The sequence below is a fragment of the Symphalangus syndactylus genome, chromosome 17, assembly GCF_028878055.3.
Source record: "Symphalangus syndactylus isolate Jambi chromosome 17, NHGRI_mSymSyn1-v2.1_pri, whole genome shotgun sequence".
NCBI classification, from domain to species: domain Eukaryota; kingdom Metazoa; phylum Chordata; class Mammalia; order Primates; family Hylobatidae; genus Symphalangus; species Symphalangus syndactylus.
Window position 1 is genome coordinate 82,730,085 of NC_072439.2, and position 25,163 is coordinate 82,755,247.

The following is a 25,163-nucleotide window of genomic DNA, read 5'->3' on the forward strand; positions in this document are numbered from 1 at the left end:
TCCTGCCTGTCGCTCGTTCAGATTTAAGGGTAGTCATGCCTTTACTACTGGTCCCTGCTTGCTAGGCGCAGGGCACTTGAACATTTTGTGCCAGTTTCCCTTAATCCTGTCTACATCTTTGTGAACAGTCCTCTTATTAAACTCTCCATTTGGCTGTGATCTGAATATTTGTCTTCCCCCAAATTAATATGTTGAAAGCTAATAACCAATGTGATGGTATAAGGAGATGGGGCCTTTGGGAAGTGATTAGATCATAATGGTAGAGCCCTTGTGAATCAGATTAGCGCCTTCATAAAAGAGGCACGAGAGAGACCCTCGCCCCTTCCACCCTGTGAGAACACAGTGAGAAGGAACTGTCTGTGAAACAGAAAGGGCCCTTACCAGACACACATTCTGCCTTGATCTTGGACTTAAGGGTGAAAAGATGGCTGTCTATGAAGAAATGGGCCTTCATCAGACACCAAATCAGTCAGGACCTCACTCAAACTTCCCAGCTTTCCAGAACGCTGAGAAACAAATTTCTGTTGTTTATAAGCTGCCAGTTTATGGTATTTTGTTATAGCAGCCCAGACTAAGGCAGTGTACCATCTGTTTCCAACATGAATAGTGACTATTATTTTTATGCTATTTTTTTTTGAGTCAAAGTCTTGCCCTGTTCCCCAGGCTGAAGTGCAGTGGCATGATCATGGCTCACTGTAGCCTCTAACTCCTGGCATCAAGTGATCCTCCCTTCTTAGCTTCCCAAGTTACTGGGACTGCAGGCATGAGCCACTGAGCCCAGTTTGATAATGACTGTAATAACAGGCTGTTGCAATAATTCAAATGAGAAATGATGGTAGCAGTGGTGGTACAGTGAAGTGGCTGGATTCCTGCTTATATATTTAAGGTATAGCTGCAAAAATTTGCTGATGGATGAGATATAGTGTGTGAGAGAAAGAAAAAAGTCAAGAGTGACTCCAAAGCTTGAGCCTTTAGCAGCTGGAAGAATGGATTTGCCACTGAATGGGACTAGAAAAACTTCAGGAAGAGCAAGCAGGAAGTGGAAGGCTTTTGCCATGTTAAGTTTGAAAGCCAATGAGATATCCAAGTAGTGCTGTCCAATAGGCAGTTGGACATACAACTCTGGAGAGGTTTGGAAGTCATCAGCCCATGGAACAGGTAAAGTCATCCTTTGCATGAGTGGAGACAGAAAGAAGAGGAATAAGAACTGTGTTTTGGGATACATCTGTGTTTGGAATCTGGGGACATGAGGAAAAAAAGAGAAAATTATTTAATAGACTGAAAAAGGGTAGGCATAAACCAGGTAAGTGTGGTGTCTTGGTAGCCAAGTGAAGAAAGTGTTCAATGGAGGAAGGAGGGATTAACTGTGTCAAATGCTGCTAATATTCTTCTGAGGGAGAGCCTTTGGAAACCAAAAAGCAAAACAAGCAAACAAACAAATGTTGCTAGTAGTCAAATAATGAAGAATTGAGAATTGATTATTAGAGATCATATTCATGACAATTTCTGTGGTGTGATGGGAAAGAAAGTCTGATTGGAGTGGGTTCAAAAGAGGATGGGAGGAGAGAGAGTGGAGATATGGATTATAAGAAATCTCTTTTGGCTGGGCACAGTGGCTCACACCTCCCAGCACTTTGGGAGGCCGAGGCGGGCAGATCACGAGGTCAGGAGATTGAGACCATCCTGGCTAACACGGTGAAACCGCAACTCTACTAAAAATACAAAAAATTAGCCGAGCGTGGTGGCGGGCACTTGTATTCCCAGCTACTCGGGAGGCTGAGGCAGGAGAATGGCGTGAACCCAGGAGGCAGAGCTTGCAGTGAGCCGAGATCGGGCCACTGCACTCCAGCCTGGGCGACAGAGCGAGACTCCATCTCAAAACAAAAAACAAAAACAAAAACAAAAAACAGAAATCTCTCTCAAGGAATTTTGCTGAAAAGGAAATTAGAGAAATGGGCAGTATGAAAGGAGGAAGCAGTATAAGGAGAGCTTTGTTTTTTTAAAAAATACTAACAAGAATGAGCTTGGAGTAAGATAAAAGAAAGAAAAGCGTCCAGGCACGGTGGCTCATGCCTGTAATCCCAGCACTTTGGGAGGCCAAGGCAGGCAGATCACAAGGTCAAGAGATCGAGACCATCCTAGCCAACATGGTGAAACCCTGTCTCTACTAAAAATACAAAAATTATCTGGGCGTGGTGGCATATGCCTGTAGTCCCAGCTACTCAGGAGGCTGAGGCAGGAGAATCGCTTGAACCAGGGAGGCGGAGGTTGCAGTGAGCCGAGATTGTACCACTGCACTCCAGCCTTGTGACAGAGGGAGACTCCATCTCAAAAAAAAAAAAAAAAAAAAAGGGAAATAAAAGCATTTTTAGCTACTATAGGAATAGGAATGATCTTATAGAGGAGAAAATTTGGAAAAATTCATTGAATTATGTAATTTAAGAATGAGAAGAAAATGTAGAGACCATATTTCCCCCAGCAGCTTTATTTTATAATTGAGGAAACTGGGCCTCAGATTGGTTGACTGACTTTTCCAAAGCCCTGACAGAGTCCAGTAATTGTTTGCCTTTCTGTTCACTTTCTAGATATGTATAATGTTAGGGTCATAAAATGAGATGGTCCTAGAATTGTCTTTGCCTGTATTTTCTTACCACTCTTTCTAGGGATTATTCGAGGTCTGGATTAGTGACATCTGAATTCCTCATTAGTAGCTATTTAAGCCCAGGGGATCTATCTTGTGTAGCCAGCTGTTCACATAATGCTATATGGAAAAGCCCTTTGCCTAAAATTCAATGGTACTTGGTAGATACTCTCTTCCTTTCCCTTCTTCTTTGTTCCACCCATTTTTGTCTCTTCCTTCTCTCCTTTCTTTCAATGATCCTGCCATCTCCTGACAATCTACTGTGAAAAGAAAATAAAAATATGGGACCCCAATTCACTACTCCAAAAGAAAAAAAAATGAAGCTGAAAGCTGACTAATGCAAAAAGCTGACTTTCTTTTTGTTCCTAAGCAGATAGCTACAGATACAAGGTTAAATATCTCCATAGGTAGCTCCTTTATGTTCACCTTATCTTCTGCAAAGTGTTGGTTAACTGAGCATGAGGCAAATGCATTATTGACTATTCTCTTGCCTGCCCTTTTTCTCTTGCAACATGTGGATTACCATACTTTCCCTCTTTCCCCTCCAGCCCATGTTTCTCCTTTAAATATTGAAGCCCTCAAAATTATCTTTGAAGGACGGCGTAGACCACAGACTGTTTCTGTGATTCTGTGTTTGTTTCTTCCAGGCATGTCCTTAACCTTAGCAAAATAAACTTCTAAATTGATTGAGACCTATCTCAGATACCTTTTGGTTTACACTACTATTAGGAATTCATCTTACGTCTCCTGTCTGAATGTGAAATTCTTAGTGAATGATCAGACTGAGATATGATCAACAGACTCCTCTACGAAGTGTTTTAAGAGATCATTTTGGTATTAATAACTAGTCAAAGGAAGATTTTAATTGGAGTGCAAAAAAAGAAAGGAAGGAAGGAGAAGATATTTAGAGTAAGAGGGGTTGAGGACAGGCCCAAGTAGGAATGATGTGAGGACCCAAGACACTGGGAAAGAAGAGGGGATGCTGGGAAGCCAGAAGGGAACACCCATGGTCCAATCACTTTTTCTTCCAGCTGGCCTCATCTGCATCCAAGTCAGGTGACCCTGCTCTGCCCTGTGGATATTATAAAATAATTTATAACTGTTTCTCCAGTGATTTTCTCACCCCTTTTCTCAATTCGCTTCGTTTTTCTCTCACTGCATCTGTTTTATTTTATTGTGTTTTTTTTGAGACTTAGGCTTGCATCACCCAGGCTGGAGTGCAGTGGTACAATCATAGCTTACTGCAGCCTCGAACTCCTGGGCTCAAGGAATCCTCCTGCCTTAACCTGCTGAGTAGCAGGGACTATAGGTGTGTGCCCCCACACACAGCTAATTAAAAAAAATTTTTTTTGTAGTGATGGTGTCTTACTATGTTGTCCAGGTTGGTCTTGAACTCTTAGCCTCAAGTGATCCTTGGGCCTTGGCCTCCCAAAGTGTTGGTATTACAGGCATGAGCCACCATGCCCAGGCTGCATCTGTTTTAGACTGAATTCCTACTTTCCTTTCTAATTACAAAGATGTGTGTGTGTGTGTGTGTAAGTCTACAGCATGTGGGTGGTGGACCAGTGAGAGAACTGCAATGTGTTTGATCAGAATGACAGCATCCAGGAAACATATATTTCAGGATAAAGGCTTTGCTCTTTTCTCAAACAGTGAGGAAAGAAGATTGAGACACTGTGGATTTCAGAGAAAACTTGAAAATTGGGGTAGCTTAAGTGCCTTTCCAAAATGGAGATTCCTCAGCTGACCCTCCATTTCATTCCATCTTAGCATGCCTTTGCCCATTGCCTTCCTCAGTCTTTTTTTTCTCCTTCCTTAGCCTGGGTTCCAATTATATGCAGCAGCTTTATGTGTTAAATAAATTGAGCTCTTCCTGCTGAGCTGTCAGCGAATGGAACTGACCAACAGAACAATCTATGTAAGTGCATCTTGTGCCTGGGCCAGACAGACAAGCACAATTATTTGATTGCTGGAGATTGCTACTAAATGAGGATGAAATAGCAGGTCTGAGACTTGTTGGTGAATATTATTAATAATATAGTGTCATGCATTAATAACACAGTGTCATGGGAAACAAAGCTACACTGGAGGGTCTGTCCGAAATCCCATTTTCAGGGGGCTAGATGGTTGAGGAGATGAGCAATAATAAAGCAACTTTAAGCACAAATTTAGGAGTTTCAATTTGACTTAGGCTGAAGTTAAGAGAATATACATCATGGTTATATGTTATTTGGTGACCAGAATAAAGCATGGGATACATCCCTGGCTAATTGTCATAAAAATTGTGCTTCTATAATATTCTACTGTGAAAAGTAATCTTCACTGTCATCATTAGAGTGCTTGAAGAGAGGCCACTGCAAAAACTCCATAACATTCTTTCTGGCACCTATTATGCCCTCAGTTACTACATGCATAGCAAACTTCCTTAGCCCGGCACCACAGACAGTCTTTCCAGACTTCTCTTTCACTTCTCCCCTTCATAAACCTCATAGTCTTGTCAAATGGGATTTGTCACCACTATTCTTCAAATATGCTCTAAAGTCGACTGTCCCCTGGGCTTTTAGCCAGGTCACTCCCGCTTTTCCAAATGCCCTTCCCAAATCCCATCTCTGTCCCTCAATTAAATGTCCAGATCAAATGTACCTTCTGCAAAGGCTTCTTTGTTCACTCAAGTCTGGAACAGGTGTCTACAAACTTTTTATGTAAAGGAACAGATAGTAAATATGTTAGGCTGTGCAGGCTGCATATAATCTCTGTATTCTTTCTTTTTTTTAAATGAAAATATAAGAATGATCCTTAGCTTGTAGATCATTCAAAAACAGACCACAGGATGAATTTGGCTCATGGAGCATAGCTTGCCAAACCATGGTCTAGAGTGATCTCTCCTTTCTCCAAACTCCTGTACAATTTTGTTTGTGTCATACTGCCAGTTTCTATATAATGTCTAGAAATTATTGGTATAGAAGCGTTTTCTCTATTAGACTGAAGATCCTTGAAAGAAATCATGTCACATATACTTCTTTTTTTTTTTTTTTTTTTTTTTTTTTGAGACAGAGTCTCGCCCTATTGCCTAGACTAGAGTGCAGTGGTGCGATCTCGGCTCACTGCAAGCTGTGCCTCCCAGGTTCACGCCATTCTCTCGCCTCAGCCTCCCGAATAGCTGGGACTACAGGTGCCCGCCACCATGCCCAGCTAATTTTGTTTTTGTATTTTAGTAGAGACGGGATTTCACTGTGTTAGCCAGGATGGTCTCAATCTCCTGACCTCGTGATCCACCTGCCTTGGCCTCCCAAAGTGTTGGGATTACAGCTGTGAGTCACTGTGCCTGGCCTTTAGTTCTTTTTTTAAAAAAATTTTTTTTTTATACTTTAACTTCTGGGATACATGTGCAGAATGTGCAGGTTTGTTACATAAGTATACACATGCCATGTTGGTTTGCTGCACCCATCAACCCGTCATCTACATTAGGTGTTTCTCCTAACGCTATCCCTCCTCTAGCCCTCTACCCCCCGACAGGCCCTGGTGTGTGATATTCCCCTCCTTGTGTTCATGTGTTCTCATTGTTCAACTCCCACTTATGAGTGACAATATGTGGTGTTTGGTTTTCTGTTCCAGTGTTAGTTTGCAGAGAATGATGGTTTCTAGCTTCATCCATGTCCCTGCAAAGGACACGAACTCATCCTTTTTCATGGCTGCATAGTATTCCATGGTGTATATGTGCCACATATTCTTTAGCCAGTCTGTCATTGATGGGCATTTGGGTTGGTTCCAAGTCTTTGCTATTGTGAATAGTGCTGCAATAAACATACGTGTGCATGTGTCTTTATAGTAGAATGATTTATAATCCTTTGGGTATATACCCAGTAATGGTATTGCTGGGTCAAATGGTATTTCTGGTTCTAGATCCTTGAGGAAACACCACACTGTCTTCCACAATGGTTGAACTAATTTACACTCCCACCAATGGTATAAAAGCATTCCTATTTCTCCACATCCTCTTCAGCATCTGTTGTTTCCTGCCTTTTTAATGATCGCCATTCTAACTGGCATGAGATGGTATCTCATTGTTGTTTTGGTTTGCATTTCTCTAATGACTTGTGATGATGAGCTTTTTTTCATATGTTTGTTGGCTGCATAAATGTCTTCTTTTGAGAAATGTCTGTTTATATCCTTTGCCCACTTTTTGATGGGGTTGTTTGTTTTTTTCTTGTAAATTTGTTTAAGATCTTTGTAGATTCTGGATATTAGCCCTTTGTCAGATGGATAGATTGCAAAAATTTTTTTCCATTCTGTAGGTTGCCTGTTCACTCTGATGATAGTTTCTTTTGCTGTGCAGAAGCTCTTTAGTTTAATTAGATCCCATTTGTCAGTTTTGGCTTTTGTTGCCATTGCTTTTGGTGTTTTAGTCATGAAGTCTTTGCCCATGCCTATGTCCTGAATGGTATTGCCTAGGTTTTCTTCTAGGGTTTTTATGGTTTTAGGTTGTATGTTTAAGTCTTTAATTCATCATGAGTTAATTTTTGTATAAGTTGTAAAGAAGGGGTTCAGTTTCAGTTTTCTGCATATGGCTAGCCGGTTTTCCCACCACCATTTATTAAATAGGGAATCCTTTCCTCATTGCTTGTTTTTGTCAGGTTTGTCAAAGATTATATGGTTGTAGATGTGTGGTGTTATTTCTGAGGCCTCTGTTCTGTTCCATTTTTCTATATATCTGTTTTGGTACCAGTACCATGCTGTTTTGGTTACTGTAGCCTTGTAGTATAGTTTGAAGTCAGATAGTGTGATGCCTCCAGCTTTGCTCTTTTTGCTTAGGATTGTCATGGCTATATAGGCTCTTTTTTGGTTCCATATGAAATTTAAAGTAGTTTTTTCTAATTCTGTGAAGAAAGTCAATGGTAGCTTGATGGGCATAGCATTGAATCTATAAATTACTTTGGGCAGTATGGCCATTTTCACAATATTGATTCTTCCAATCCATGAGCATGGAATGTTTTTCCATTTGTGTCCCCTCTTATTTCCTTGAGCAGTTGTTTGTAGTTCTCCTTGAAGAGGTCCTTCACATCCCTTGCAAATTCTATTTCTAGATATTTTATTCTCTTTGTAGCTATTGTGAATGGGAGTTCATTCATGATTTGGCTCTCTGTTTGTCTGTTATTGGTGTGTAGGAATGCTTGTGATTTTTGCACATTGATTTTGTATCCTGGGACTTTACTGAAGTTGCTTATCAGCTTAAGGAGATTTTGGGCTGAGATGATGGGGTTTTCTTTTCTTTTTTTTTTTTTTTTTTTGAGATGGAGTTTCGCTCTGTTGCCCAGGCTGGAGTGCAGTGGCTTGATCTCGGCTCACTGCAAGCTCTGCCTCCTGGGTTCACACCATTCTCCTGCCTCAGCCTCCCGAGTAGCTGGGACTACAGGCACCCGCCACCATGCCTGGCTAATTTTTTGTATTTTTTTTTTTGAGACGGAGTCTCGCTCTGTCGCCCAGGCTGGAGTGCAGTGGCGCAATCTCGGCTCACTGCAAGCTCCGCCTCCCGGGTTCACGCCATTCTCTTGCCTCAGCCTCTCGGAGTAGCCGGGACTACAGGCGCCTGCCACCACGCCTGGCTAATTTTTTTTTTGTATTTTTAGTAGAGACGGGGTTTCACCGTGGTCTCGATCTCCTGACCTCGTGATCTGCCCGCCTCGGCCTCCCAAAGTGCTGGGATTACAAGCATGAGCCACCGCGCCCGGCCTAATTTTTTGTATTTTTAGTAGAGTTGGGGTTTCACTGTGTTATCCAGTATGGACTCAATCGCCTGACCTCGTGATCCACCTGCCTCAGCCTCCCAAAGTGCTGGGATTACAGGGGTGAGCCACTGTGCCTGGCCAGTGATGGGGTTTTCTAAATTTACAATCATGTCATCTGCAAACAGAGACAGTGTGACTTCCCCTCTTCCTATTTGAATACACTTTATTTATTTCTCTTTCCTGATTGCCCTGGGCAGAACTTCCAATACTATGTTGAATAGGAGGGGTGAGAGAGGGCATCCTTGTCTTGTGCTGGTTTTCAAAGGGAATGCTTCCAGCTTTTGCCCATTTAGTATGATATTGGCTGTGGGTCTGTCATAAATAGCTCTTATTATTTTGAGACACAGTCCATCAATACCTAGTTTATTGAGGGTTTTTAGAATGAAGGGGTGTTGGATTTTATCAAAGGCCTTTTCCCTATCTATTGACATAATTATGTGTTTTTTGTCATTGGTTCTGTTTATTTGATGGATTATGTTTATTGATTTGCATATGTTGAACCAGCCTTGCATTCCAGGGATGAAGCTGACTTGATCGTGTTGGATAAGCTTTTTGATGTGCTGCTGGATTTGGTTTGCCAGTATTTTATTGAGGATTTTTGTATCAATGTTCATCAGGGATACTGGCCTGAAAGTTTTTTTTTTGTCTTGCCTTTGCCAGGTTTTGGTATCAGGATGATGCTGGCCTCATAAAATGAGTAAGAGAGGAGTCCCTCTTTTTCTGTTGTTTGGCATAGTTTCAGAAGGAATCGTACCAGCTCCTCTTTGTACCTCTGGTAGAATTCAGCTGTGAATCTATCTGGTCCTGGGCTTTTTTGGTTGGTATGCTATTAATTACTGCTTCAATTTCAGAACTTGTTATCGGTCTATTCGGGGACTCGACTTCTTCCTGGTTTAGTTTTGGGAAGGTGTATGTGTCCAGGAATTAATCAATTTCTTCTAGATTTTCTAGTTTATTTGTATAGAGGTGTTTATAGTATTCTCTGATGGTAGCTTGTATTTCTGTGGAATCAGTGGTAATATCCCCTTTATCATTTTTTATTGTGCCTATTTGATTCTTCTCTCTTTTCTTCTTTATTAGTCTGGCCAACAGTCTATTTATTATGTTGATCTTTTCAAAAAAGCAGCTCCTGGATTCATTGATTTTTGGAAGGGTTTTTCATGTCTCTATCTCCTTCAGTTCTGCTCTGATCTTAGTATTTATTGTCTTCTGCGAGCCTTTGAATTTGTTTGCTTTTGCTTCTCTAATTATTTTAATTGAGATTTTAGGGTGTCGATTTAAATCTTCCCTGCTTTCTCCTGTAGGCATTTAGTGCTATAAATTTCCCTCTAAACACTGCTTTAGCTGTGCCCCAGAGATTCTGGTACGTTATGTTTTTGTTCTCATTGGTTTCAAAGAACTTCTTTATTTCTGCCGTTATTTCGTTATTTGCCCAGTAGTCATTCAGGAGCAGGTTGTTCAGTTTCCATGTAGTTGTGTGGTTTTGAGGGAGTTTCTTAATCCTGAGTTCTAATTTGATTGCACTGTGGTCTGAAAGACTGTTTGTTTTGATTTCAGTCCTTTTGTATTTACTGAGGAGTGTTTTACTTCCAATTATGTGGTCAGTTTTAGAATAAATGTGATGTGGTGCTGAGAAGAATTTTTGGGGTGGAGAGTTCTGTAGATGTCTATTAGGTCTGCTTGTTCCAGAGCTGAGTTCAAGTACTGAATATCCTTGTTAATTTTCTGTCTCAGTGATCTGTCTAATATTGACAGTGGTGTGTTAAAGTCTCCCACTATTATTGTGTGGGAATCTAAGTCTCTTTGTAGGTCTCTAAGAACTTGCTTTATGAATCTGGGTGCTCCTGTATTGGGTGCATATGTATCTAGGAGAGTTAGCTTTTCTTGTTGCATTGATCCCTTTACCATTACGTAATGCCCTTCCTTGTCTTTTTTGATCTTTGTTTGTTTAAAGTATGTTTTATCAGAGACCAGGATTGCAACCCCTGCTTTTTTTTTTTTCTTTCCATTTGTTCGGTAAATATTCCTCCATCCCTTTATTTTTAGCCTATATGTGTCTTTGCACGTGAGATGGGTCTTCTGAATACAGCACACCAATGGGTCTTGACTCTTTATCCAATTTGCCAGTCTATGTCTTTTAATTGGGAAATTTAGCCCATTTACATTTAAGGTTAATATTGTTATGTGTGAGTTTGATCCTGTCATTAGGATGCTAGCTGGTTATTCTGGCCATTAGTTGATGCAGTTTCTTCATAATGTCAATGGTCTTTTCAATTTGGCATGTTTTTGCAGTGGCTGGTACCGATTTTTCCATTCCATGTTTAGTGCTTCCTTCAGGAGCTCTTGTAAGGCAGGCCTGGTGGTGACAAAATCTCTCAGCATTTGCTCCTCTGTAAAGGATTTTATTTCTCCTTTGCATATGAAGCTTAGTTTGGCTGGATATGAAATTCTGGGTTGAAAATTATTTTCTTTAAGAATGTTGAATATTGGCCCCCACTCTCTTCTGGCTTGTAAGGTTTCTGCAGAGAGATCCGCTGTTAATCTGATGGGCTTCCCTTTGTGGGTAATCTGACCTTTCTCTCTGGCTGCCCTTAACATTTTTTCCTTCATTTCAACCTTGGTGAATCTGACAATTATGTGTCTTGGGATTGCTCTTCTTGAGGAGTATCTTTGTGGTGTTCTCTGTATTTCCTGAATTTGAATATTGGCTTGTCTTGCTAGGTTGGGGAAGTTCTCCTGGATAATATCCTGAAGTGTTTTCCAACTCGGTTCCATTTTTCCTATCACTTTCAGGTACACCAATCAAACATAGTTTTGGTCTTTTCACATAGTGCCATATTTCTTGGAGGCTTTGTTCATTCTTATTCATTCTTTTTTATCTAATCTTGTCTTCATGCTTTATTTCATTAAGTTGATCTTCAATCTCTGATATCCTTTCTTCCACTTGATCAATTCAATTATTGGTACTTGTGTATCCTTCACGAAGTTCTCGTGCTGTGTTTATCAGTCCATCAGGTCGTTTATCTTCTCTAAACTGGTTATTCTAGTTAGTAATTCCTCTAGCCTTTTTTCAAGGTTCTTAGCTTGCTTTGGGTTAGAACATGCTCCTTTAGCTCAAAGGAGTTTGTTATTACCCACCTTCTGAAGTCTACTTCTGTCAATTCATCAAACTCATTCTCTGTCCAGTTTTGTTTCCTTGTTGACAAGGAGTTGTGATCCTTTGGAGGAGAAGAGAAGTTCTGGTTTTTGCAATTTGCAGCCTTTTTACACTGGTTTTTCCTCATCTTCGTGGATTTATCTACCTTTGGTCTTTGATGTTGGTGACCTTTGGATGGGGTGTCTGTGTGAATGTCCTTTTTGTTAATGTTGATGCTTTTCTTTTCTGTTTGTTAGTTTTCCTTCTAACAGGCCCCTCTTCTGCAGGTCTGCTGGAGTTTGCTGGAGGTGCCCTCCAGACCCTGTTTGCCTGTGTATCACCAACAGAGGCTGCAGAAGAGCAAAGATTGCTGCCTATACCTTCCTCTGGAAGCTTCATCCCAGAGGGGCACCTGCCAGATGCCAGCCGGAGCTCTCCTCTATGAGGTATCTGTCAAACCCTGCTGGGAGGTGTCTCCAGTCAGGAGGCAGGGGGGTGAGGGACCCACTTGAGGAGGCAGTCTGTCCCTTAGCAGAGCTTGATCGCTGTGCTAGGAGATCCACTGCTCTCTTCAGAGCTGCCAGGCAGGAATGTTTAAGTCTGCTGAAGCTGCACCCACAGGCGCCCCTTCCCCTGGTGCTCTGTCCCAGGGAGATGGGAGTTTTATCTATAAGCCCCTGACTGGGGCTGCTGCCTTTCTTTCAGAGATGTCCTGCCCAGAGAGGAGGAATCTAGAGAGGCAGTCTGGCTACAGGGGCTTTGCAGAGCTATGGTGGGCTCTGCCCAGTTCAAACTTCTGGGAGGCTTTGTTTACACTGTGAGGGGAAAACCGCCTACTCAAACCTCAGTAATGACAGACACCCCTCCCCCCACCAAGCTTGAGTGTCCCAGGTTGACTTTAGACTGCTGTGCTGGCAGTGAGAATTTCAAGCCAGTGGATCTTAGCTTGCTGGACTCTGTGGGGGGTGGGATCCACTGAGCTAGACCACTTGGCTCCCTGGCTTCAGCCCCCTTTCCAGGGGAGTGAACGGTTCTGTCTCGCTGGCATTCCGGATGCCACTGGGATATGAAAAAAACTCTTGCAGCTAGCTTGGTGTCTGCCCCAATGGCTGCTCGGTTTTGTGCTTGAAACCCAGAGCCCTGGTGGCATAGGCATCCGAAGGAATCTCCTGGTCTGTGCGTTGTGAAGACCATGGAAAAAGCATAGTATCTGGGCCAGAGTAAACCATTCCTCATGGCCCAGTCCTTCATGGTTTCCCTTGGCTAGGGGAGGGAGTTTCCCCACCCCTTGCACTTCCCGGGTGAGGCGATGCCCCACCTTGCTTCGGCTTGCCCTCCGTGGGCTGTACCCACTGTCTAACCAGTCCCAGTGAGATGAGTCGGGTTCCTCAGTTGGAAATGCAGAAATCACCTGCCTTCTGTGTTGATCTCGCTGGGAACTGCAGACCAGAGCTGTTCCTATTTGGCCATCTTGTCAGCTGGGCCACATATACTTCTTATTACTCCTTACCACACCTGTTATAGTGCCTAAACATAGAAAGTCCTCAAAGGATATTTGTAAAATGAATATTTATTCATTTCTGGAAAGCACTTATGATGTTTTCCAGAAAGAATATAATTTATTTCTAACTCTTCTAAGCTCTTACTTTTATGAGAGCTAGGTAGGTCTTCTATCTTTGGGAGGCTGAGGTGGTAGATCACCTGAGGTCAGGAGGTCCTTACCATGGACCCCTTGGCAAGGCCTTGGGCACCATAAACGCAACTGGTAATTAGAGATGGAATAGTTTCATTTATTAAATATTGCATTCATTGAGCACTTATTATATGCAAGACACCATTCTAGGTTTCAAGAAAACATCAATGGATAAGACAAAAATCTCAGCCCCTGTGAAGCTTTGCACTGTAGGCTGGGAAGCATTATCTTAATATGAGCTTTCCTCCTGATTTGTCTTAACTTCACTTTCCTATTTTTCATGGTGTAGACTTGAAAATAGTATTTGCCACTTGGTTTACCAGGGTGTGAGAAATAATAAAAATTGTACTAGCGGAGGGTGACACTGATTGTAGACCTAAGACACCTAGAAGTATTTTTTTAAATATGTGCAACCACCTAAGGAATTTATGAAGCAATTACAGTAGTCCTTCATTATCTACAGTTTCATTTCATGTGGTTTCAGTTACCCACAGTCAATCACCATCCAAAAATATTAAATGGACAATTCTAGAAATAAACATGTTTTAAATTGCACGCCATTTTGAGTGCATGAACTACCAAGCTGTTCTGTTCTGTCCCACCCTGGAGTGATTCATCCTTCTGTCCTGTGTATCCACGCTGTATGCATTACCCATCCATTAATAATTTAGTAGTCCTCTCAGTTATCAGACCAACTGTTGCAGTACCATAGTGGCTGTATTCAAGTAACCCTGATTTTACTTAATGATGGCCCGAAACTGCAGGAGTAGTGATGCTGGCATATTGTTATACATGTTCTGTTTTATTATTAATGTTGTTCATCTTTTACTGTGCCTAAATTTATAAATTAAACTATATCCATAGGTTATGCATGTATAGAAAAAATAGGCTGAGCACAGTGGCTCATGCCTGTAATCCCAGCACTTTGGGAGGATGAGGTGGGTGGAGCACTTGAGGTCAGGAGTTTGAGACCAGCCTGGCCAACATGGTGAAACCCCATCTCTACTACAAATACAAAAATTACCCAGGCATGGTGGCGGGCGCCTGTAATCTCAGCTACTTGGGAGGCTGAGGCAGGAGAATTGTTTGAACCTGGGAGGCAGAGGTTGCAGTGAGCTAAGATCGCACCACTGCACTCCAGCCTGGGTGACAGAGCAAGACTCTGTCTAAAAAAAAAAAAAAAAAAAAAAAGAAGAAGAAGAAGAAAAAATAGTATAGTCATGTGTCATTTAATGACAGGTATACATTCTGAGAAGTGTGTCCTTAGGCAATTTTGTTATTGTGTGACCATCATAGAGTGTACTTAGACAAATGGTAGAGCCTACTACACACCTAGGATATGTGGTATGGACTACTGCTCCTATGCCACAAACCTGTATGTACAGCGTTTCACTGCACTGAATACTGTGGGCAATTGTAACACAATGGTAAGAATTTCTGTATCTAACATAGAAAAATTACAGTACAAATGTAGTACAAAAGATTTAAAAATGGTACACCTGTATAGAGCACTTAGCATGAATGGAGCTTGCAGGGTTGGAATTTGCTCTGGGTGAGCCAATGAGTGAGTGGTGAGTGAATGTGAGGGTCTAGGACATCACTGTATTTTTCTTTCTTCAATAATAAATTAACCTTAGCTTACTGCAACCTTTTTACTTTACACACTTTAAAAATTTTTTAATTTTTGACTCTCCTGTAGTAACACTTAGCTTCCAACACAAAAACAAACACATTGTATAGCTCTACAAAAATTTTCTACAGATACAAAAATTTCTACAAATATTTTCTTTCTTCATCTCTTTATTCTATAAGATTTTTTCCATTTTTAATTTTTTTTAACTTTTTAAACTTTTTTGTTTAAACACACACATTAGCCTAGGCCTACACAGGGTAAGGATCATTGTTATCATTTTCCGTCTCTATATTTTGTCTCACGGAAAGATCTTCAGTGGCAATGAAACCCATGGAACTGTTGTCTCCTATGGTAATAATGTCTTCTTCTGGAATACCTCCTGAAAGACATGCCTGAGACTGTTTTACAGTTAACTTCTTTTTAAAGGTAGAAGGAGTGCACTCTATAACAGTGTTAAAAAATACAGTATAGTAAATACATAAACCAGTTATGTAGTCATTTATTATCATTATCAAGTATTATGAACTATACATATATATATATATTTTTGAGACGGAGTCTTGCCCTGTTGTCTAGGCTGGAGTGCAGTGGCATGATCTTGGCTCACTGCAACTTCTGCCTCCCAGGTTCAAGTGATTCTCGTGCCTCAGCCCCCTGAGTAGCTGGGATTACAGGTGCGTGCCATCATGCCTGGCTAATTTTTATAATTTTTGTAGAGACGGGGTTTCGCCATGTTGGCCAGGCTGGTCTTGAACTCCTGCCTTCAAGTGATCCGCCCACCTTGGCCTCCCAAAGTGTTAGGATTACAGGCATGAGCCACTGTGCCTGGCCTGTACATTTATATGTTAGACTTTCATATGACTGGCAGTGCAGTAGGTTTGTATACATCAGCATCACCACAAACAGGTGAGTAATATGTTGCTCTATGGTTGCTATGACATCACTAGGCAATAGGAATCTTTTAGCTCCATCATCATCTTTTGGGACAACGTTGTATACGTGGTTTGTCATTGACCAAAACATAGTTATGTGGCACATAACTGTATATATAAGGCTTTGTACTATCCATGGTCTCAGTCACGCACTGGGGGTCTTGGAGCCCATCCCTTGAGAATAAGAGGGACTACTCTAACTGCATTTAGTAATCTTGTTGTCAGTCAAGATAAACTGGTGATCATAATTGTCACTTAGCTACATTACAGATGATAAAAAAGTCTACTAGAGGCAATATCTTGATCACAAGCTAAATTAAGCAACATTTAGACTAGGCACATAGAGCTCAATAATTGGTGGTAGTTTATAAAAATAACTTGCCTACTAGGTAAAGGAGTAAAGATTCGACTTAAGGTCTATTTGAATTCTAAGCCTATGATGTTTCCCATGTAATCAAAATAATGTTGGGTCATATTGAGTTCTATTCTGAGCACAGATTTGCATTGAAATTAACAATAGTGAACCGAAAAATAAAAATAATAAATAAAAACAATCTACACATACAATTAGCTGAAACACATCAAGATATTTTATGGCCGTGGACCCCAACTCCCAGGTCACAGACTGGGTATCAATCTGTGGTACCGGTTAGGAACCAGGCCACACAATAGGAGTTGAGCAGTGGGGGAGCAAAGCTTTATCTGTATGTACAGCCACTCCCCATCACGTGCATTACCACCTGAACTCAGCCTCCTGTCAGATCAGTGGCAGTGGTGGCATTAGATTCTCATAGGAGCATGAACTGTGAATGTGAACTGTGCATGTGAGGGATCTAGGTTACATGCTTCTTATAAGAATCTAATGCCTGATGGTCTGTCACTGTCTCCCATCACCCCCAGATGGGACTGTCTAGTTGAAGGAAAACAAGCTCAGGGCTCTCACTGATTCCATATTACGGTGAGTTGTATAATTATTTCGTTACATTTTACGATGTAACAATGATAGAAATAAAGTGCACAATAAATGTAATGCAGTTGCATCATCCTGAAACCATACTCCCTCCCTCCGGTCTGTGGAAAAACTGTATTCCACAAAACTGGTCTCTGGTGTTGGTGCCAAAAAGGTTGGGGACCACTGTTTTGTGGCACTCTCTAAAGGAAATATTACGAGGGAGTAAGTTCTTAATAGTCATAATTTCCTTATGGTCATCTTTCTTTACTGCATCTTTCTTTTTTATTTATTTATTTTTTTGAGATGGAGTCTTGCTCTGTTGCCCAGACTGGAGTGCAGTGGTGCAATCTCGGCTCACTGCAACATTCACTTCCTGGGTTCAAGTGATTCTCCTGCCTCAGTCTCCCAAATAGCTGGGATTACAGGTGCCCGCCACCGAGCCCAGCTAAGTTTTGTATTTTTAGTAGAGACGGGGTTTTGCCCTGTTGGCCAGGCTAGTCTCGAAGTCCTGACCTCAGGTGATCTGCCCACCTTGGCCTCCCAAAGTGCTGGGATTACAGGCACCTGGGATTACACCACACCTGGCCCTTACTGGATCTTTCTTAATGTCTGCCTCACACAAAATCCATTGCCAGACAAAATTCAGTCTCCCAATTGTCTCCCGATTCTGTTTACTCAGCTCTTTTTCTTCTTGCCACCACTCTTCAAGCTATGTCATTCCCTTCTTCAGTCACTCTCTGCCCATTCAATGTTTTTCCCGTTTCCTTATTTTCCCTCCCTTCCTCAGTCTACACTATGGTAGGCTGTTCTTTGGTGGGTAACCTATGCAAACCTACTCACCAAGGCCAAGGTAACTGAGAGGCTGAAGAAATAGGCTGACAAATCCATTTTTTTTCAGAAAGAGACATTAAACAGGGACTTATGGCTGGGAGCGGTGTGACTCACACCTGTAATCTCAGCACTTTGGGAGGCTATGGTTCCAACCCCTTAGGTTCCAACCCCTTAGGAGGCTGAGGTGGGAGGATTGCTTGACCTCAGGAGGCAGAGGTTGCAGTGAGCTAAGATTGCACCACGGCACTCCAGGTGACAGCGTGAGACCCCATCTCAAAAAAAAAAAAAAAAGGAGAGTTACAAACAGAAGCCAGAAGCCATGTCTTAGGTGGTTGCAAGACAGTGGATCCTTGGACTGTTATCCTTTAGACACAGGGCGTATATACCTTAGGGAAGAGATATACTTGCTTCAGAAGGAATGTGTGAGACAATTGGAGTTGACACCTCAGAAGAAGGCAAGAATGTTATGTGTGTCATAGCCTGTAATTTGCTTAAGGGCAGGATTTATGGTAAGTATTTTCTCTTACACATGGAACAGAAGATAAAGTAAAAATCTTAAAGGCATTTCTGGAACCAGGGTTAATCAGAAATCAATATGGCAAATTAGCATCCAAGGTGGAGTTGCTTAAGCCTCAACATAGGCCAAATTCTAAGATAGACCCCAAGAATTCCACCTATCCTGGTGTACACCCCTTATATGATTTTCACCCCCTTGGGTGTAGACTGGAACTATGAAGATGGTGAGATAGTCATGTAACTGCCCTACAGGTTCACCTTTCCCACTGCCTAGATAGCCAACTTATCTAGACAGGGGAATTACAATAGAGAAAGAGTAATGACACAGAGCCAGCTGTGTGGGAGACCAGAGTTTCACTATTACTCAAATCAGTCTCCCTGAGCATTCGAAGACCAGAGTTTTTAAGGATAATTTAGTGGGTGGGTGGGGGTGCCAGTGAGTCAGGAGTGCTGACTGGTCAGGTCAGAGGTGAAATCACAGGGAGTCAAAGCTGAGCCAGTTCTTGCATGGGGGCCACAAGATCAGATGAGCCAGTTTATCCATCTGGGTGGTGCCAGCTGATCCATCAAGTACAGGGTCTGCAAAATATCTCAAACTCTGGTCTTAGGTGTTTTAATAGTGATGTTATCCCCCAGAGCAATTTGGGAGAGTCAGAATCTTGTAGCCTGCAGCTGCATGACTCCTAAACAATAATTTCTAATCTTGTGGCTAACTTGTAGTCTTACAAAGGCAGTCTAGTCCCCAGGCAAGAGGGAGGTTTATTTTGGAAAAGAGCTGTTATCATTGTTTTAAACTATAAACTAAGTTCCTCCCAAAGGTAGTTTAGTCTATGCCCAGAAATGAAAAAAGACAGCTTGGAGGTTAGAGGCAAGGTGCAGTTGGTTAGGTCAGGTCTCTTTCACTGTCTCAGTTATAATTTTGCAATGGCAATTTCAGTCACTCCCTTGATTAGATGACATAATTTGGCAAAGGTGATGAGATATTCACTCTTGTGGTTACATTACTTTATATAAGACACCATCACAGCAGACTGTAGTGTGATTTTCTGGCTTGCTTTGAAGAAGGAAGCTGTCATGTTGTGAAAGGGCCATGTGGCTAGGACCTGAGAGTGGCCTCTAGGAGTTGACAGCCAGTAAAAAAAGGAAACTTCAGCTCTATAACTGCAATGGCTGAATTCTGCCAACAACTTGAATGAACCTAGAAGAGGTCCCAAGCTTCAGATGAGAGCACAGCCCTGGCTGACATCTTGATTTAAGCCTTGTGAGATCCTGAGCAGAAAATCCAGATACATTGTGCCCAGACTTCTGACCTACATAAACTATGAGATAATAGACATTGTTGCATGGCAATACATTTATAGTAACTTATTAAACAGCAATAGAAAATTAATGCATATACATTAACTTAGTTTGTGTGATAAGGTCCATAAATGTCTGGGAAAAAAGTCATTCTGATCTTTTATTCCCACTACAATACACAAATAAGACACCTAAGGATGTGGCATTCTTCTGTGACAATAGTGGCTCCCTATATCTGCGACTCTCAAAGGCAAAGGGAAAGGCTTACGTAGTTTGTCAAAGCCCCCAGGTAGCTGGGATATGCTTTAGGTTGTGAACTACTGCATTATAATATTTCAGGGACTGCTTAAACTGGGTCTGCCTCCCATCTCTGGACTAGGTTATACACTGACTATTTGATTTTAATGAGCTGGAAATTTTAAGTCAACAAAGGTGACTTAAAATTTGTGTTCCCTCTTCCTGATAAAATTCAATGCCAGACAATATCTAGATATAAATTGCTCTTATGGTTTTGTGAAAATAAGTAATTCAAAATCTAAACAGTTGGAACTTTAAAACATTTGAGCCTTAAGGGAATGTAGTTATGGGACCCTGTTCACATGACAGGCAGCAGTAATCTAGGTAGCTGTAACCTTAATTTTCTGATTAGATTAGCCTTCTTCCTCACCCACATTGGTAAAATATTGTAAATGACTGAAGAGCGCCAAGGAAGGCCCCTTTTCTCTTAACTGTTGACCTTCATTATAGATTAACTTCCCTCCTTCCTCTCTCACACAAAGACTGTATGACTATCACATTGTCTAAGATATAATGTTAAGTACATGCTTTTAAATTGGAAAGGAAAAGAAAACAAGTTGTATGAAAAAGACTTCTGAGTTAGTGCTAAAATGAGGTAAGACTTTGGGGCTATGGGGTTGAAATGAATATATTTGTAAGTAAGAAGGACATGAATTTGGAGGGACCAGAGGCAGAATGCTATAGTTTGAGTATTTGTCCTCTCCAAAACTCTAGTTGATTTTTTAAAAAATTTTTATTTATTTATTTTTATTTCAGTAGGTTTTTGGAAAACAGGTGGTGTTTGGTTACATGATAAGTTCCTTCGTGGTGATTTCTGACATTTTGGTGCACCCATCACCCAAGCAGTATACACTGTACCCAATGTGTAGTCTTTTATCCTTCACCCTGCTCCCACCCTTTTCTCTGAGTTTCCAAAGTCCACTGCATCATTCTTATGTCTTTGTGTCCTCATAGCTTAGCTCCCACTTATGAGTGAGAACATACAATGTTTGGTTTTCCATTCCTGAGTTACTTCACTTAGAATAATGATGTTAAATTCCATCCAGGTTGCAGCAAATGCCATTATTTCATTCCTTTTTATGGCTGAGTAGTATTCCATGGTATACATATATATACCACATTTTCTTTATCCACTTGTTGATTGATGGGCATTTGGGCTGATTCCATATTTTTGCTATTGCGAATTGTGCTGCTATAAACATGCATATGCAGATATGTTTTTTGCATAATGACTTCTTTTCCTCTGGGTAGATACCTAGTAGTGGGATTGCTGGATCAAATGGTAGATCTACTTTTAGTTCTTTAAGGAATCTCCACACTGTTTTCCATAGTGGTTGTACTAGTTTACATTCTCACCAGCAGTGTACAAATGTTCCCCTTTCACCGCATCCATGCCAACATCTACTATTTTGTGATTTTTTGATCATGGCCATTTGTGCAGAAGTGAGGTGGTGTTGCATTGTGGTTTTGATTTGTGTTTTCCTGATCATCAGTGATGCTGACCATCTTTTCATGTGTTTTTTGTATCTTCTTCTGAGAATTGTCTATTCATGTCCTTAGCCTACTTTTTGATGGGATTGTTTTTTTTTTTTCTTGCTGATTTGCGTTAGTTCCTTATAGATTCTGGATATTAGTCCTTTGTCAGATGTATAGATTGCAAAGATTTTTCCTAGAGTGGCCGTATGAAGAGGTGAGACTTTTTTTTTTGAGACAGAGTCTCGCTCTGTTCCCCAGGCTGGAGTGCAGTGCCATGATCTCGGCTCACTGCAACCTCTGCTTCCTGGGTTCAAGCGATTCTCCTGCCTCAGCCTCCCGAGTAGCTGTGTCTACAGGTGTGTACCACTACACCTGGCTAATTTTTGTAATTTTAGTAGAGATGGGGTTTCACCATGTTGGCCAGGCTGGTCTTGAACTTCTGACCTCAGATGATCCACCCACCTCAGCCTCCCAAAGTGCTGAGATTACAGACGTGAGTCACCACACCCAGCCATCTGTTCATATTTTTACCATTTCCTTCCTTCGATTTATTTAGTTTATTTTGCTCTTCATATTCAAACTTCTTGAGATGTTTAACTGGTTAATTTCTAGGCTTTCCTCTTTTCTGATGTATGCAAATGTTATAAATTCTGATATATGCAAATTCTGTAAACTCCCTCTAAAGATTGCTTTGGTTGTATCTCACAATTTTGGTTTCTTATGTAGTGTTTTTATTATTGTACAATTCCTAATATTTCCAGATTTTTATTGAGATTTATTTTTCTTTGATCCACATTGGTTGTAAAGTACATTTATTCATTATCAAACTTATGGAGATTTTATATTACTTTACTTTTGAATTGACTTCTAGCTTAATTACAATGTGGTTTGAAAGCATATTCTATATTATTTCATTTTTTGAAATGTCTTGAGATCTGATTTATGGTTCAGCATATGGTCACATTAATAAATATTTTATATGTAATTGAAAAGGATATGTCGTCTGCCATTGTTTAATATATATCATTAGGCTGTTTACTAATAATGTGATACAAATCTGCTATATATTGCTAATTATCTGTTGCATCAGATTATGAGAGAGGTTTGTTAAAATACTGTAATTGTGGATTTTTCTATTTCAGCTTTTAGTTCTTTTGCTTTTTGCTTTTTGTGTTTTGAAGCTGTTAGCTTACATAGAAATTCAGAATTATTATATATTCCTGGTTGGATTGCTCTTTTATTTTTATGAAATATTTTTTAAAATCTCTGCTAATACTTTTTGCTTAAAGTTTTCTTTCCTGACATTAATATGTCTACAGCAATTTTCTTTTGGTTAGCCTTTGTGTGCTGTGTCTTTTCACATCATTTCACTTTCTACTCTATTCCTTTATATTTAATTACTTTTATACCTTTGGAGTTAAAAAAAATCCAATTTGACAATTTTAGCCTTTTAATTTGACTGTTTAGTTCATTTATATTTGATCTAATTTATGGCATCTTATTTGTTTTCTCTTTAACCTTCTTATTTCATGTTCTCTTTGCCCTTTTTTCTTGCCTTCTTTTGGATGTTAAGCTTTCATTTTTAAAATTCCATCCTGCTTCTCTGTTATTTGTTGGTTATTCCTTCTTTGACAGTCTTCTAGTGGTTAACCTTGATAACCAGCATGACTTTTTTTTTTTTTTTTTTTTGAGACAGAGTCTTGCTCCGTCGCCCAGGCTGGAGTGCAGTGGCGCGATCTGGGCTCACTGCAAGCTCCGCCTCCCGGGTTCACGCCATTCTCCTGCCTCAGCCTCCGGAGTAGCTGGGACTACAGGCGCCCGCCACCGCGCCCGGCTAATTTTTTGTATTTTTAGTAGAGACGGGGTTTCACCGTGGTCTCGATCTCCTGACCTCGTGATCCACTCGCCTCGGCCTCCCAAAGTGCTGGGATTACAGGCGTGAGCCACCGCACCCGGCCCAGCATGACTCTTTAACTTATGAAAATGTAATATAAATTAGTACTTTTTCCATCTCCTAAAAGACTTTCTCCCTTTCTGCCTTTTGTGTTATTGTTGTCATCTATTTTAATTCTACATATACTTTAAATACTAGAAACTTTATTTTTACTTTATATAATAAATATTCATTAAGATTTATCTAGATATTTATCTTTTCTGTTGCTTTTTATTTCTTTTGTTTTTTACCTACATTTTCATATCTCTTTCATGATTATATTCCCTCCACCTGAAGAAATACTTTTAGTATTTCTTTTAGTCTTCACTAAAAGATCTATTGATCTATTGATCAATCTATTGGTTGCCACAGTTTTTGTTTATTTGAAAACATATTTGTTTAATTTTACAATTACTGCATATAGTTTCTAGCTCACTGACAAATTTTCAATAAAAAAGTATAGCTGTTTTTTAAATTTACATCTGATTAATTCAAACTCTGAAACCTTTATGGCTCTGTTTCTCGTTTGTTATTTTTACTTATTCTCGTTCATGTTCTCTTGCCTTCCTTTGTGTCTGCTTATACTAGATTTTCTGCTGGACATACTTGAAAAATTATTTGTAGAAATTATTTGAGAACTTGTAAGATGTTACCTTCTTCCAAATAGGATTTTTTTTTTTCTTTAAGCGTCTACAAACACTAACCTTTGGGTTATCATTAATCTAGCATTTTCTGGACCACTCAGATGACTTAAATCTGGAATTCCATTCCTGGTTCTCCCAGGTACAGCTCTTTGGGATGCCAATGTAAAAATGGAGGGTTTACTAGAGCCCTCATCATTGGGGGGCTGGGACTCACTCAATTTTGTCACCCTAGCTGCACAAGCCTGACAAAAAAGTATTCTTTAGTGTCTCAGCTACTTTATCCAAAATTGGCAAATGTCATCAGAGTAAAAGGGATCAATATTTGGGTAGCCTCTTTGGATTTCTGACATTGTTGATACCTCAGAAAAATTATTTTCACAATCTTGTTAACTCTTTGATCTATCTGTGTCAGTGTTTTAAATATTATTCATTTTTTGGCAGTTTTCCTTTGTTGGTAGGGTGGTGTGAAAAATCATTTAGTCAACCATGAGTAAACTCCAAAATCTTCCTGTTCTTTATAGCAAAATAAAAAATAAGCAAGATCTGACTATATACAATTAAAGACATTTCAATAAAGAATGTGTAGAAATTACATGTTTTCCCCTGTTGCAAAAATCTCACTTATCTTCTGGGAATGGACATAGGAAACCTTGTATGCCATGCTTAGATATGCAATAGTCATCCCATCTACTTCCAATGAGTAGAAACATTATTTACACAGTAGTTAGAGATCTCTGGCCTTATGAATAAAATTTTCCTTGGGAACTCTTATATTATGTGCTATAAATGGAATGGGTACAGCTATGTGTTGTTTTAAATATAGTTAATAATGTTGGAGGAGAGAAAGAGAGAGAGAGAACTGGTTTGCTGATGATATTACTGTAAACCTAATCAGATTTATAAGTAGGCCTGTGGGATAAACTGTCATGGGGGTTAATTTCATGATAGTGGTGACTGGATGTGATGGGGGATGGAGAGGAGAGCTTGATATTTTGGATTTCTGTCTAATTCCTGTGGAGAGAAGAACTTCAAGCAAAAGCTGAAGGAGTGCTTTAATCATGGGTTTGCTGAAATGAGGGCACCAGCAATGCTGTTATGATTCTCAGTGACAAGTGAGACCCAGAAAGGCCACAAGAGGGTCTGGCACTGAGAACTCTATGGGGATCAAATGTCATTTTCATAACTTGGGATTGTGACAATTAGACATCCAAAGAGAGCTCAACAGGCAACTGGAATTATGGTACAGGGTATGGGCTGGAATTTAGTATGGAAAATACAAATTTGGCAGTCCTCAGCCTAGAGGTAAGAGTGACACCTTCAAAAACCAAGACATTAATTGTTAAAAATAGTGATTCTAGGCTGGGAGCAGTGGCTCACGCCTGTAGTCCCAGCAC

The 25,163-nt window shown here is 40.4% G+C and overlaps 1 protein-coding gene across 1 annotated transcript in view; it reads left to right on the forward strand.

The window, feature by feature from the left end:
- LOC134732847 (uncharacterized) overlaps window positions 1-25,163 on the forward strand; it is a 73,935-nt gene that overhangs the window by 4,403 nt on the left and 44,369 nt on the right. The window contains exon 4 of the mRNA XM_063619967.1: window positions 11,851-12,009. Coding sequence (XP_063476037.1) covers window positions 11,851-12,009 — 159 coding nt within the window. The remainder of the gene's footprint in view (window positions 1-11,850; window positions 12,010-25,163) is intronic.